Source organism: Cherax quadricarinatus, chromosome 10, assembly GCF_038502225.1.
Source record: "Cherax quadricarinatus isolate ZL_2023a chromosome 10, ASM3850222v1, whole genome shotgun sequence".
NCBI lineage: Eukaryota > Metazoa > Arthropoda > Malacostraca > Decapoda > Parastacidae > Cherax > Cherax quadricarinatus.
Window position 1 is genome coordinate 13,433,698 of NC_091301.1, and position 15,819 is coordinate 13,449,516.

Sequence of the window (15,819 nt, forward strand, 5' to 3'; positions counted from 1 at the left end):
CTGCCCTTCGTTCGTCATAGTCCGTCTGTGCTACTTCGACTGTATATTCAGACTCACCTGTAGTATAGGCCTCTGTCTCATAAAGGATAAATGATCTCTCAAAGGCCTTCAGTCTTTGCTCCAAAGGTTTCAGGCAACTCTCTAGTTCCTCCCAGTCTACGTCTTGATCTTGCCTAACCGTACGACACTCCTCACATGCTTTGCTCAGGCGCCCCTTATAGGCTCCCATAGACCGCTTTAATTGACTTAGAGCTGGGACAGCTGGTACTACATCTTCACCTACCATAGTTGCGGTTTAGTTAAGATCATGGTACTAATTTGTACTTCAATTAGCCCACCCCACAGCACGAACGGTATTAGGCAATTATGAACGAGTCTCAAGGCTTCTCAACAAGCCTGACAACTCCCTTTATTATATTGACTCTACTCTGAATCAAAAATGTACACTGTTAGCTCTCAAATCCCAATCGAAATGTGTATCAGTGTGAAAGCTTAACCTAGCAATTTCCTGTATAATGCCAGCAAATAATTACAGGACTTAACCTAGTCTCAGGTACAATTCACAAATCCCACATTAACATGAATCAAAGACAATGAAAAGCACACAATAAAAAGTGCAGTATGCAAATTAAAATCACTTGGTTCGCACAAGTAAATTCAACAAATCAACTTGTGAAACAGTAAATAAATAATGTGTGTAAACAGCTTGACCTAGCTTACTCAGTCTAGCATGGATGGTTGGATAAGGTAAATCCTAACCTAACTAGTGTGCTAGATTAATTTAACCTAGCTTTAGAAATCCCTGTAAATAATAACTAGGTTAAATCTGTCCTAGCTACTATAACTGTTGTAAATATTGCACAAGCCTAGCCTAACTATGGCTACCTTGCAAATCCACTGTAAGTAATTAAATTCACAAGCTTCTCTAGCCTACCTGGCCTGCCTGTAAATTACTGCAAATAACAACTTCTGTGTATAGTCAGCTTGGCCTAGCCTCTGTGTAACTCTGGGCCTAGGTGTGCTAACTTAACCTAACTCTGTTAAACTGGTTCCTAACTGTGGCCTAGCTATGATAGCTTAACCTAGCTATTCCACATCACGGTTTCGAAGGACCACTTTTTGTGAAAATTTGTGTGGACTGCCTCCAAGTGAGTCACCTACCCTGGCAAACTCTGTTGACACCGAGCTCTGAGGTGGGTACCTCAGCCTCACAAGTGGCTTATAGGACAGATTTTCACAAATGATTGATGTTGCAAGAAACTCGCCTGCATGCATGTATAAAGGACTAACTTACTTGGTGTTGCAGCATATATCCTGATCTTCAACTTCCCTAAGCTTAGCCTTAGCCCCTTTGGACTTCCCCTCAGAAACCACATGCAACCGGGAGCCTTAATTCCTGCAATATTCAATCGTTATTAGTGACCTGCCTGCATCTCAGAAATTCCTATATCCAAGAGGGTATGGTGAAGCGGGAATTATACGCAGGAAGGAATACGTATAAATGACCTCATAGGGGACAGGAGCCGTAGTGGGGAAACAAGTGTAGTCAAAGATAAGATAAAACCAATATTGCAAACTAGAAATACCACAGGAAATAGCAAACAAGAGGACTCCACTAGCTATAGTGATGATATATTACCAAAAACAACTGGTGGGAACTCCATTGTTGGTGCTAGGGAGGATAGGAATAAAACAGGGAAACATGCACCAACAGGGAATACAGTCACAGAAACCCAAGGCAAACGGAAACCAAGCCTATGCACATACTATGCACTTGGTATCTGCAGACATGGGAAATCTAGAAAAACAGGCGGGACGTGCAACTATGACCACCCTAGAAAATGCCATGCCCATATGACAACAGGAAAATGCAAACTCCCTTCCTGTAAGCTTTTTCACCCTGAAATGTGTACCTCTTCAGTACAGGAAAGACTGTGCTATAACTTAAATTGCCAGGCACACCATCTAAAGGGTACAAAAAGATACAAAACATCCAGGCCATGGGAAAACCTGGGTAGCCACAGCCACTCAAGAGGGAGAGGTTTTTTAGTGCCAGGAAGGAAAAAAAAATGGCAGGAAATGGCAGAAATCGTACACCAAATCCAGTCATTCCTGGAGTGGAACCACAGTCGATGGCCTCCACTCCAAACCAACAGATACAGATACTAATGCCGGAAAAAAAATCCCCCCCCCAATACCAACAATACCACCAGTCCGATAACATTCTTCTTGGCAAATATACAGGGTCTAAAGCCAGCAACAAACAACAAAATACCTTTCATCCGTGGACTGCTTGTAGAAGCAAAGGCAATGTTCGCGGCTTTCACTGAGACCCACATAAAGGATCACTTGGACAACGAAATATGGATCCCAGGTTACAACCTATACAGATGTGACAGAGTGAACAGGCAAAAGGGGGGGGGGGTTGGCCTGTATATTGCAGAGTCACTTGTTTGCACAGAACTGCTAAATGCCTCAAATGATGTAGTGGAAGTTTTAGCAGTAAAGGTCGAGAACCAAAACCTAGTCATTGTGGTAGTCTACAAGCCTCCGGATGCAACATCCCAGCAATTCCAGGAACAGCTGTTAAAAATTGACCACTGTCTGGAAAATCTTCCAGCTCCTGCACCCAACATCTTGTTCCTGGGGGATTTCAACTTAAGGCACCTAAAATAGAGGAATATAGCAAATAATATTGTTGCAGTAATAACACCAGGAGGCAGCTCTGATGAAAACTCACACTCACACGAGCTTTTAAATCTCTACTCAAAATTCAATTTAAACCAGCAAATAATAGAGCCTACTAGACTGGAGAATACACTAGACCTCATCTTCACTAACAATGATGATCTGATAAGAAATGTCACCATATCAAAAACAATATACTCAGATCACAACATAATTGAGGTTCAGACATGTATGCGTGGAGCCCAAGACCGACATAATGAGACTAGTCACGAGGGAGCATTCACCAAATTCAACTTCAATAACAAAAACATAAAGTGGGACCAAGTAAACCAAGTCCTAACCGATATAAGCTGGGAAGATATACTAAGCAACACAGACCCCAACGTATGCCTAGAACAGATTAACTTGGTGGCACTCGATGTATGCACAAGGCTTATTCCTCTAAGAAAAATGAGTAGATGTAAAATAGAAAGAGACAGGCGCTCCCTTTACAGGCGACGGAAAAGAATAACAGAGCGGCTAAAAGAGGTCAATATATCTGAAATGCATAGGGAGACACTGGTCAGAGAAATAGCAAGCATCGAACTCAAGCTAAAGGAATCTTATAGGAGTCAGGAATCGCGGGAAGAACTAAAAGCCACAAATGAAATCGAAAGAAACCCAAAGTATTTCTTCTCCTATGCCAAATCAAAGTCGAGAACAACATCCAGTATTGGGCCCCTACTTAAACAAGATGGGTCCTACACAGATGACAGCAAGGAAATGAGTGAGCTACTCAAGTCCCAATATGACTCAGTTTTTAGCAAGCCGCTAACCAGACTGAGAGTCGAAGATCAAAACGAATTTTTTATGAGAGAGCCACAAAATTTGGTTAACACAAGCCTATCCGATGTTATCCTGATGCCAAATGACTTCGAACAGGCGATAAATGACATGCCCATGCACTCTGCCCCAGGGCCAGACTCATGGAACTCCGTGTTCATCAAGAACTGCAAGAAGCCCCTATCACGAGCCTTTTCCATCCTATGGAGAGGGAGTATGGACACGGGGGTCGTCCCACAGTTACTAAAAACAAGACACAGCCCCACTCCACAAAGGGGGCAGTAAAGCAACAGCAAAGAACTACAGACCGATAGCACTAACATCCCATATCATAAAAATCTTTGAAAGGGTCCTAAGAAGCAAGATCACCACCCATCTAGAAACCCATCAGTTACACAACCCAGGGCAACATGGGTTTAGAACAGGTCGCTCCTGTCTGTCTCAACTATTGGATCACTACGACAAGGTCCTTAATGCACTAGAAGATAAAAAGAATGCAGATGTAATATATACAGACTTTGCAAAAGCCTTCGACAAGTGTGACCATGGCGTAATAGCGCACAAAATGCGTGCTAGAGGGATAACAGGAAAAGTCGGTCGATGGATCTATAATTTCCTCACTAACAGAACACAGAGAGTAGTCGTCAACAGAGTAAAGTCCGAGGCAGCTACGGTGAAAAGCTCTGTTCCACAAGGCACAGTACTCGCTCCCATCTTGTTCCTCATCCTCATATCCGACATAGACAAGGATGTCAGCCACAGCACCGTGTCTTCCTTTGCAGATGACACCCGAATCTGCATGACAGTGTCTTCCATTGCAGACACTGCAAGGCTCCAGGCGGACATCAACCAAATCTTTCAGTGGGCTGCAGAAAACAATATGAAGTTCAACGATGAGAAATTTCAATTACTCAGATATGGTAAACACGAGGAAATTAAATCTTCATCAGAGTACAAAACAAATTCAGGCCACAAAATAGAGCGTAACACCAACGTCAAAGACCTGGGAGTGATCATGTCGGAGGATCTCACCTTCAAGGACCATAACATTGTATCAATCGCAGCTGCTAGAAAAATGACAGGATGGATAATGAGAACCTTCAAAACTAGGGATGCCAAGCCCATGATGACACTCTTCAGGTCACTTGTTCTTTCTAGGCTGGAATATTGCTGCACACTAACAGCACCTTTCAAGGCAGGTGAAATTGCTGACCTAGAAAATGTACAGAGAACCTTCACGGCACGCATAACGGAGATAAAACACCTCAATTACTGGGAGCGCTTGAGGTTCCTGAACCTGTATTCCCTGGAACGCAGGCGGGAGAGATACATGATTATATACACCTGGAAAATCCTAGAGGGACTAGTACCGAACTTGCACACGAAAATCACTACGAAAGCAAAAGACTTGGCAGACGATGCAACATCCTCCCAATGAAAAACAAGGGTGTCACTAGCACGTTAAGAGACCATATAATAAGTGTCAGGGGCCCGAGACTGTTCAACTGCCTCCCAGCATACATAAGGGGGATTACCAATAGACCCCTAGCAGTCTTCAAGCTGGCACTGGACAAGCACTTAAAGTCGGTTCCTGACCAGCCGGGCTGTGGCTCGTACGTTGGTTTGCGTGTAGCCAGCAGTAACAGCCTGGTTGATCAGGCTCTGATCCACCAAGAGGCCTGGTCACAGACCGGGCCGCTGGGGCGTTGACCCCCGGAACTCTCTCCAGGTAAACTCCAGGTGAACTCCAGTATGCTTTCTGAGGAGGGAGGGAGGGGGGTGGCACCTTGATATTGGGGAGAGGCTCTTGGTTTAGGGATCAGGAGCTACCTCCGTTCCCCTTCCATGGAGTAAACATGAATGCTTCCCATTTCCCCCAGGTGTCGTTTGACTCCTATGGGTTTAGCGCTTCCCTGTAAAGTTTGGCCGAGTGCTCATGACTTAGATTGCAGGGACTGACCACCACCCACCAAGCCTGGCGGACTGATCACGTCACAACTACCTCTGCTCTCCAGTGTTGTAATTCGCCTGTATTTGACTGAAAAGTTCAGTTATGTAGGCGAAACTCATCGCCAGTAGATACTCAAGTGTTGTACATGTGTTTTTTTTTATCAATAAAGCTACTCAAGTGTTGTACATGTGTTTTTTTTATCAATAAAGCTACTTAAGTGTTGTACATGTGTTTTTTTTTATCAATAAAGCTACTTAAGTGTTGTACATGTGTTTTAATCACGAGAAAAGACACAGGAAGGACTTAAAGCCATAAATGAAATTGAAAAAAAAATACTTCTTTTCTTATGCATATCTAGGACAAAAACAACATCCAGTATTTGACCCCTCCCTGCTTAAACGAGATGGGACCTACACTGATGAAAGCAAAGAAATGAGCGAGATACTGAAGTCCCAGTATAACTCAACGTTTAGTGAGCCGTTAATCAGACTAAGAGTCGACAATCCCCCATGAATTTTTTTTTATGACCGAGACTCGAAAAAGCAATAAATGACATGCCCATGCACTCTGCCCCAGGCCCAGACTCATGAAACTCTGTGTTCATCAAGACCTGCAAGAAGCCCCTGTCACGTGCCTTAAGTATTCTATGGAGAGGGAGCATGGACACAGGAATCATCCCAGTCACTGAAAACAACAGACAGCCCCACTCCACGAAGGTGGCATCAAAGAAACTGCAAAAAATTATAGACCGATAGCAGTAACGTCCACAACATAAAAATCTTTGAAAGGGTTCTAAGAAGCAAGATTGCCACTCACTTAGATACCCATCAGTTACACAACCCAGGGCAACATAAGTTTCGAGCAGGTCTCTCCTGCCTATTCCAACTATCGGACCACTATGGCATGGTCTTGGATGCTCTGGAGGACAAGCAAAATGCAGATATAGTATACACAGACTTCGTGAAAACCTTCGGCAAGTGCTATCATGGTGTAATTAGCATACAAAATGCATGATAAAGGAATAACAGGAAAAGTTGGTAGATGGATCTCAACTTTGTAACAAATAGAACACAAAGAGTAATAGTAAGCAAAGTAAAGCCTGAGGCAGCTACAGTGAAAAGCTCTGTTCCACATGGTATCATACTCCCATCCTGTTCCTCATCCTCATATCTGACATAGATATGAGGAGGACACACGAATATACATGAGAGTGTTATCCATCAAAGACACCACAAATCTCCAAGCAGACATCAACCAAATCTTTAAATGGGTGTGAGAAAACGATACGAAGTTCAATGAAGACAAATTCAATTACTCCGCTATGGAAAACTCGAGAAAATTAAAACTGTATCGGAGTATAAAACAAATTCCAACCACACAGTAGAGTGAAAAACTAATGTGAAGGAGTGATAATGTCAGAGAATCTCACTTTCAAAAATCACAATGTAACTACCACATCTGATAGGAAAATGGCTGGATGGATAACGAGAACCTTCAGAACTAGAGATGACAAGCCCATGATGATTCTCTTCCAATCACTTGTTCTCTCTAGCTGGAATATTGCTGTATACTAACGGCCTCTTTCGAGGCAGGCGAAATTACGGACTTTGAGAATATACAGAGAACTTTCACGGCACGTGTAAGTACGATAAAGCACATAAATTAATGGGAACGGTTGAAGTTCCTTGATCTGTACTCCCTGGATCGCAGGCAAGAAAGATTCATGATAATATACACTTGGAAAATCCTAGAGGAACTAGTCCCAAATTTGCACGCGAAAATCATTCCCTATGTAAGCAAAAGACTCGGCAGGAGATACAACATTCCCCCAGTAAAAAACAGGGCCTCCACGAGTACGTTAAGTGACAACACAATAAGTGTCAGGGGCCCAAGATTGTTCAACTGTCTCCCAGCATACATAAGAGAGATTACCAATAGACCCCTGGCTGTCTTCAAGAAGGCACTGAACAGGCACCTAAAGTCAGTATCTGACCAGCCGGGCTGTAGTTCATAAATCAGTTTATTCAGGTATACACAAATACAGTTATATAGATTATCATATATAGCATCATATGTGTAGAGAACTTAGGATAACTCAAAAAAGTCAAAGTGGCTTATTTCCATTACTTCGGTTTACGTGCGGCCAGCAGCAACAGCCTGGTTGATCGGGTCCTGATCCACAGCGAGGCCTGGTCATGGACTGAAACCCCATCCAGGTATATTACAGTTAGTAATATGTATAAATTACCTAGGATAACTCAAAAAATTCAATCTGGCAGACTTCCATTAGGGCCATTGTGAGTAAATAGGTAAGTTTATTTAGGTTCAGGCACACATAAGTACAGTTATCATGCATAGTGTAAATTACTTAAGATAACCTAAAAAAGTCAGATAAAATTACTTATTTCCATTGGGGTCCTCATAAGTTTTTATTCAGCTACGTGTGCTTCATACAGAAATATATTAATTATTACAACATTAACAAAAAGAACATAAGTCGAACGAATTTAAAACAGACGAGGGTGTCATATCCATTGACATATAAGTTTCTTATAGTTTCCAATTGGCTCACAGGTAGAAAAAAATGTTGATTTTGAGTGAGAAACGACAACAAGTGTAGAGTGGACGATCATGTTGTTGATGTTTGTGTTGTGAGTGTCGTCCCTTGGGAGGAGGAGGAGCATTTTTCCCGTTTATTGTACGGAGGAAGCTTCTTTCTTCTCCATTACCGGCCTAGATTTGGGCAAAATCTCCACCGGACTCCTGGGAGTAGAGTTCATGCTGCCTAGGCCGTCGTAGTCTTTGTGAAGCCACAGGTTGAGGAGGTCTAGTATGGGTGACGAGACTTGGGCCAACATCCAGCTGGTGAAGAGCAAGAGGGAGATCTTCAGGGAGAAGATCAAGAAGAGGAAGGCAGAGAGGGAGACTATCCTAAGCTCTGTGTCTGGTGGAGGGAGCAGCAGCAGTGGCAGCCCAGGCTCCTTCATCCCTCCCGTCACCACCACTCCAACAATCCCCACCACACTCCCCTCCAACACACAGCTCCCTCCAGGTACTATTCCCTTCACCACCACTCCAACAATCCCCACCACACTCGCCTCCAACACGCAGCTTCCTCCAGGTACTCTTCCTTTCAACCTTCGTGCTGTGACGGCAGTGAAGGGCTTTTAATCTAAGGAAATGGAGCTACTCTCCTCTTCCTCAGATCTAACCTGTCTCCCATTCCCCAAGCATTGTATAACCCTATGAGTTTAGCACTGCCCCATGATTATTATGGCAATCTTTGTACTCTTAACCTTTTTTTAAGAGTGAGGATACTTTTTTTTTTTAAGTTAAGGGCACCTTTCAGGGTTAAAGTTTCATAAAGCGAGTAATTTTTTATTAGTAAGGCCTCACCTAGATTATGCAGCTCAATTCTGGTCGCCATATTACAGCATTAGAAATCTTCCTTATGAAGAAAGATCGAAGAATGAGGGGAGACCTGAAAGTGTATAAGTGGAAGATAGGTATTAATAAAGGGGATATTAACTTTGAGGATATCTTTCCAAGAGAGAACCCGCAGTAATGGATTTAAATTAGATAAGTTTAGATTTAGAAAGGACATAGGAAAGTATTGGTTTGGAAATAGGGTAGTAGATGAGTGGAACAGTCTACCTAGTTGGGTTATTGAGGCTAGGACTTTGGGTAGTTTCAAATTTAGGTTGGATAAATACATGAGTGGGATGGGTTGGATTTGAGCTTATTTCTTGGGTAGCATTGAAAATTGGGTAGGTCAAATGTTTGTTAGTGGGATGAATTGTAAAGGACCTGCCTAGTATGGGCCAACAGGCCTGCTGCAGTGTTCCTCCTTTCTTATGTTCTTATGTTCTTATGATTATTATGGCAATCTTTGTACTCTTAACCTTTTTTTAAGAGTGAGGATACTTTTTTTTTTTAAGTTAAGGGCACCTTTCAGGGTTAAAGTTTCATAAAGCGAGTAATTTTTTATTTCAGCATCAACTTTAGGAATGAGGTGTAAAGCACCAAGATGGGAATAAACCAAACTTCTTAAATTTCTTGGGTTATTCCGGCCTTTTTGGTGAACATTCTGAATAGTCTAAACCCCAACAGAGCTGTAAAAATGTGCAGTTCAGTTTAAAAGGAGCTGTTGAATGTCATCTCTCAAGGGAGGTTCCTTACTGTTGGTGTGGGGCTTTTGATCCATGGAATGAAACATGTTCTCCATCTTTAGATTGAATCTGAATGCTTCTCATTCTTCCAGGTGCTGTATGACCCCTACAGGTTATATAGGTTTAATAACAATTGGGCCTCCCCTCCTTTCCGTGGATCGAACCTGAATGCCTCCCATTCTCCCAAGAAACTGTGAAACTCCGATGGGTTTATCAGTTCCCCACAAATGTAATAATAATGAGGTATGGCACTGTACTGATTACCAGCAGGCATAGTATGATGACACAACCCCCAGGAAGAGACTTCAGAAAATTTATTGATTATGGTCAGGGCTGGGGTAGATCAATAAATGATAAACAATAAACTAATTTATTTACCAAGATAATATGTAGAGTATATGAGATTACATGAGTGTAGTCTCCTCTTAGTCCTCCTGTGATCACCCACACCACTTTTATCATCCTTTCCCTCCAATTAGCCTCAGCCTTAACATTCACAATGATTGATATACACGAGTTTAGCACTTATTATTATTATATCCTGCCTTGATACTGGTGAATAAAATATAAATGAAAATGTCATTACAGTATAATAATGATTTTAACATTGAGCATCTTGTACTGAGGTAAGGTGCTCCCCCAAAAAGAGAAAACACATTCACCATCATTCATTCAATTGCTGTCATCCCAGAAGTATCCTGACATCAAAGTTCAGATGACCCTCCACATTGTAACATCCACACCCAAGTACGGTGCAGGTACTGTACTTCCCACCTCCAGTACTCAGGTTTGGCTAACTTGTTTTCCTGAAAAAAAAAAAGAAAATAATAATGTAATAAAATTATAATAATAATATCCCAGGTTCTCTTAAGTCAGTAAATCTATTTATTAATGTTTCTTAGACTAACTCTCCTCCCTTGTTATGTCCCAATAACCATGACACCTAAGAGAATTGCTGGTGATATTGGAAGTCAAAAAAAAGAAATGTGATTCTAAAATCTCTGACAATTATCACAAAAAATAGCTATGTTAGATAATCTTTGATTGGATATGGTGCAAGAATGGAGTAAACATTTTGAAAATTTATACCCCTAGAATGTGCATGGAAGTTATAGAAAACTGTTCTTTAGTAATAGCATGATTGATTGTTTTGGAGATATCCTAGAACTTTTCATATTAGTATCCGATTTTACCCCACTGATGGGGCTAGACCAGACATGTAGTAAGAATACGGTAGTTCCTACTTACTGAAATTAGTATAGCTCCTCACTTGTATATCTATTTTTCCATCATTTCTAAGTTGATAATTAAGTCACATGTGCAACAGTTAGGTATCTTTATTCTGAAACGTTTTGTCTACACAGTAGGCTTCTTCAGTTGAATACAGAGGAGGCAGCAGAAGCAGTGTACATTGTATGTATGGAGCAGAAATCTTCTCCAGGCTGAGGGACTGATCACTTCAAAACTATGTCATCGAGGGTGATGGACTGATTATGTTGTCTTTACATCTACACTGCTTCTGCTACCTTCTTGTATTTGCCTGAATCAAATCAGACATAAGGCAGGATACCTTACCTTTGAAGAGTTTCGAGAGCATCTCTACTCTCTGAGCCCGGCCATGGGCCAAGCTCGTCTGGTGCTTGCCTGGTCAACCAGGCTGTTACTGCTGGAGGCCCGCTGCCCCACATATCCATCATAGCCTGGTTGATTTGGCACCTGGTGAAGATACTTGTCCAGTTTCCTTTTGAAAGCTTCTACACTTGTTCCAGCTGTGTTTCTGATATCTTCTGGTAAGATGTTGAGTAGTCTGGGACCCAGGATGTTGATACAGTGTTTTCTTATTGTCCCCACCACACTCCTGCTCCTCACTTGGTTTATTTTACACTTCCTCCCATATCTCTCAATGTTATGGCAGTGTGCAGATTTGGGACCAGGCCCTCGAGTATTTTCCAGGTATATATTATCATGTATCTCTCTCTCCTTGTCTTTAACCGATTTTTTCGTTATCCGAATTAATTTTCCCCATAAGAAATAATGGAAATCCAATTAATCCGTTCCAGACACCCTAAAGTATTAAACAAAATATTTTTTTTTTACATGAAATATATGTTTCCCTACCCAGAAAACAATGAGACATGCAGAATAAACAATACTGAAATGTCACTTACCTTTCTTGAAGATGTATTGATGAATGATGAGATGGGAGGAGGGCAGAGGATGGAGGAATTTACAATTGTTTGGAAAGGGAATCCCCTTCCATAAAGACTTCAAGTAACAAGTCCTTTTCTGGGGTTACCTCCCTTCTTTGCTTTTTAATGCCACTAGGACCAGCTTGAGATACTCCAATATAGATACTTTGTATTGTGCCAAAACAAAAGCATTCGCATTGCTAAACTCACAAATTATGATGTAGTCACTTAGCCTTAATACCATAATCTGTAAGGATTTAATGTTAAGAATTAATCTAAGTCTGCTTGAGATGCCTAGCCAGGCTAGGTGTCCTAGTGGCCCCCTCTGTAATTAGTATTTTATAACATGTAAACCACACAATACCCAAAACATGTAAACCCCACATTGTAACCCTTATAGAGAATAAACTTGAATTGAATTGAATTGAATTGTTGCACCAAAAATCTGTCCAGAGAGCTCTGTTTCTGGCATCTCTTTAAGATTTCCCTAAAATGGGACACAACATTGTCATTGTAGATGTTGCCAGCACAGCCTGCAACAGCTGTGTCACAGTGATGTTCATCCATAAGTGTTTGCACATAAGAAAGCAGGAACACTGCAGTAGGCCTGTTTGACCATACTAGGCAGGTCCTTCACAAACCATCCCACTAACAGAATCGTATTTGCCCAACCCAATTTTCAGTGCTTCCCAAGCAATAAGCTTCGATAATTCTATTCACTCATGCGCAAGTCCCAATCAAATCAAATCGTGTGTGTGGGGAAGTACCCTGGCTGGTATGTGGGGAAGTACCCTGGCTGGTATGTGGGGAAGTTCCCTGACTGGTGTGTGGGAAGTACCCTGGCTGGTATATGGGGAAGTACCCTGGCTGGTATGTGGGGAAGTTCCCTGGCTGGTGCATGGGATGGGAAGTACTCTTGCTGGTGTACATAAGGAAGCAGGAACACTGCAACAGACCTGTTGGCTCATACTACCACCCTCTACCACCACCACTACCACTCTCCACCACTTTCGTATCTTTCTACAAACTTTTTTTTTAATTCTATAGTGTTTCTCACCCTCTTTACCACAGGGCTGGCACTAATAGCTTTCTTTGGGCCCATGGTGGCTTATTTAGCAGTTACAAGCACTAAAACAATGGAATAATACAAAATATATCGCATGTACGATTGGAATCGTCCTCACTGGCTTGTAAACAGTGGCGCACTAGCTGTACATGGAGTGTCCAGGTCACTCACGCCGCGCTGACATGTTCGGGACGAATGTCCTTAACTGAGTCCTTTTTGGCAACCGAGCCAATATTTTGACGCAAAAATGTGTCACTATCCGATTTTTTCGTTATCTGATGACGTTACCTGAGGGTCCACTGTACTAGTTTAAGCCTTTAAGGTGTTCCCAGTAATTTATGTGCTGTGTAATGTATTCCATCTTTACACATGATATTTATGACTGCAAACACTAGGCCTTCTGACATTTGCACAAGCTAAACGCACATTCTTCTGTACAAGAATGGTATACAATACCGACAAGATGAAGATTTAGACACGTGCAACATCTGGGTATCTCCTGGATGGCGAAACATCTACAATAAAGATACCCAGATGTTGCACATGTGTCTAAGTCTTCACACATTCTTTTGCAGTACATTAAAGGTTCACTGTACTTAATTTGGCAGGAATATCTGATACAATATACTGTACTTACATGTATACAATATGTATATTGCCAAAACCTATGAAAGATAACCTCAAAATTACAAGGAATTTGTGTTTTTTAAACGTTCTATCTTATATAATGCCAGATGTTGTTGACCTTTCAACTTAACCAACCAAACATTTATTGTCTTTAATTTTACAGTAGCATCAGCAGTAGCGGCAGCAGCAGCATCAGCATCAGCATCAGCTGCAGCTGCGGTGGCAGCAGCAGCGGCAGCAGTGGCAGCAGCTGCAGTAGCAGCAGCAACACCAAATGGGAGCGCCGACCTCAGTTTAGAATGTGCCTTGCTAGAATCTCTCAGTGGGGCACTGCCGCCTGTCCAATCAACTCAACTCACCCAGACGTTGTCCACAAAATTAAGAAAAACATTACAATCTAAGGTTGTTGATAATCTTTTACAAAAATTTGCCTACAAGGAACTTATAAGGTAATCAGCGAGTTTAAATTTTGCTCTTCATGTCTCAGTATGTCATAAGGAATTTATTTCTCCTCACTAGTTTATGAAATGAAACACTTTATTGTTCACCACAACTTATATTAGTCCCTTTTATATTATAATTTTATATTATAATTCTAACTTTAAAGAATTACCTTTAAAGTACTACCTACTATCATATTCCCAAGCTCCATTATTTGATCATCACTTTATTTGTTCACCACAAATTATTTTAGTCCCTTTTATATTGTCTCCTTTATTTTAGCTTTAAAAAACTACCTTAGCTCATTATTTTTTACATTTGTTAAATAATTCAGGTGCTATTTTTTTTAGCTTTAGAATATTTACTTTATTTTTTACTTAATTCTAACTATAGATTCACTACAAATCTTATGATTACAAGCATTGATCCTGATACCAACCTCTTATTTAATGACTTAAATGATTCAAACAGTTACTGTAATTACTACACAGCAGAACAATCAAAGGCACTTCTCAGAGCCAACAACAACATAACTATCTTTAACTACAATATCAGATCTTTAAGCAAGCATTATGATGACCTCCTAGCATTACTAAATTCCTTGCATGCCAATATGTCCATTATTACACTAACTGAAACCTGGCTAAAGCCTGATACTACAGATGTCTATGCCATTCCTGGTTACACAGCCATACACAACTGTAGGCCAGACCAACAAGGGGGTGGCACAGCTATATACTACTCAGACCAACTAGAATGTATCACTAATACTTGCACAAGGGATGAACATGGGGAATATAGCTAAATTCAAATCCAAATGCCTACAAAAACCTCTCACAGTGATAAACATCTACAGAATTCCACAATCAAACATTAGCCAATTTAGTCAAAACCTAGGAAGTATGATAACTGATGCATACATGAACAAAGATCACATACTACTCTCAGGTGACTTCAATATAAATCTCCTGCAAGACCAGGACCCACACGTTACTGAATTCACAAACACAATGAGTAACTGCATGTTGCTACCAACAGTAACAAAACCTACAAGAGTTACAGAGACTAGTGTTTCCCTACTTGACCACATCTGGACCAACACCATATCCCCTTTAAAATCAGGCATAATTACAGATAATACCATAGACCACTACCCTACTTTCCTCATAACAACTCTTGGTAAAATACCCCAAGACACTACTAAAGTCACCTTCAGACTTCACAATGAGGCAGCCATTAATAACTTCACAACAGCAGTAACAAACATTGACTGGCACACTGAGCTAGAAATCTATACAGATATTGACGAATGTTTTAATAATTTTCTAAAAAAGACCCAATACCTTTATAACAAGCACTGCCCTAAAAAAACTAAACAGATGACAGCTAAGAGACTGAACAGTCCCTGGCTAACACCCAGCATTCTCAAATCCATAAATACAAAACACCGATATGAAAAACAGTACAGAATGGGTCACATAACCAGAGACCAAACAAAACGTTACTCGTCAATCCTAACCAGCCTGATAAGAAGGGCAAAAAAATTGTATTATGAGAACAGATTATCCAACTTACGAGGTGATATAAAAAAGACCTGGAAGACCCTATCAGAAATTCTGGGAACAAAAAAGATATCACGACATAGCGAAATAAAATTAGCAAAATCAGATGAACCCCAACTCCCACCAACAGAAACAGCAAACAGACTCAATGATTTCTTCTCCACTATAGGTCAAAACCTTGCCAATAATATCCCAAGCTCAGATACCCCACCAAATGACTACCTCACTGGCAACTACCCGAACACACTGTTCCTAGCTCCGACTAACCCATACGAAGTCTCCCTTATTATCAACGCACTGAAAA

At 41.2% G+C, this 15,819-nt stretch overlaps 2 protein-coding genes across 5 annotated transcripts in view; one reads left to right on the forward strand and one right to left on the reverse strand.

Annotated features, from left to right (window-relative positions):
- The first annotated feature begins 7,963 nt into the window (after positions 1–7,963).
- Positions 7,964–15,819, forward strand: part of LOC128687950 (N6-adenosine-methyltransferase catalytic subunit) — a 73,213-nt gene continuing 65,357 nt past the window's right edge. Inside the window, exons 1-3 of one of the 4 annotated variants that reach the window (XM_053775586.2) lie at positions 8,376–8,513; positions 10,322–10,388; positions 13,676–13,961. In XM_053775586.2, the coding sequence (XP_053631561.2) occupies positions 10,346–10,388; positions 13,676–13,961 (329 nt within the window). In that variant the 5' untranslated portion in view covers positions 8,376–8,513; positions 10,322–10,345. Of the gene's footprint in view, positions 8,583–10,321; positions 10,389–13,675; positions 13,962–15,819 lie in introns of all 4 variants that reach the window. The other 3 variants (XM_053775582.2, XM_053775585.2, XM_053775584.2) reach the window with 3 other exon arrangements.
- The window catches only part of LOC128687961 (uncharacterized), a 171,249-nt gene continuing 165,708 nt past the window's right edge, over positions 10,279–15,819 (reverse strand). Inside the window, exon 5 of the mRNA XM_070083637.1 lies at positions 10,279–10,436. Within this exon, the coding sequence (XP_069939738.1) occupies positions 10,335–10,436 (102 nt within the window). The 3' untranslated portion in view covers positions 10,279–10,334. The remainder of the gene's footprint in view (positions 10,437–15,819) is intronic.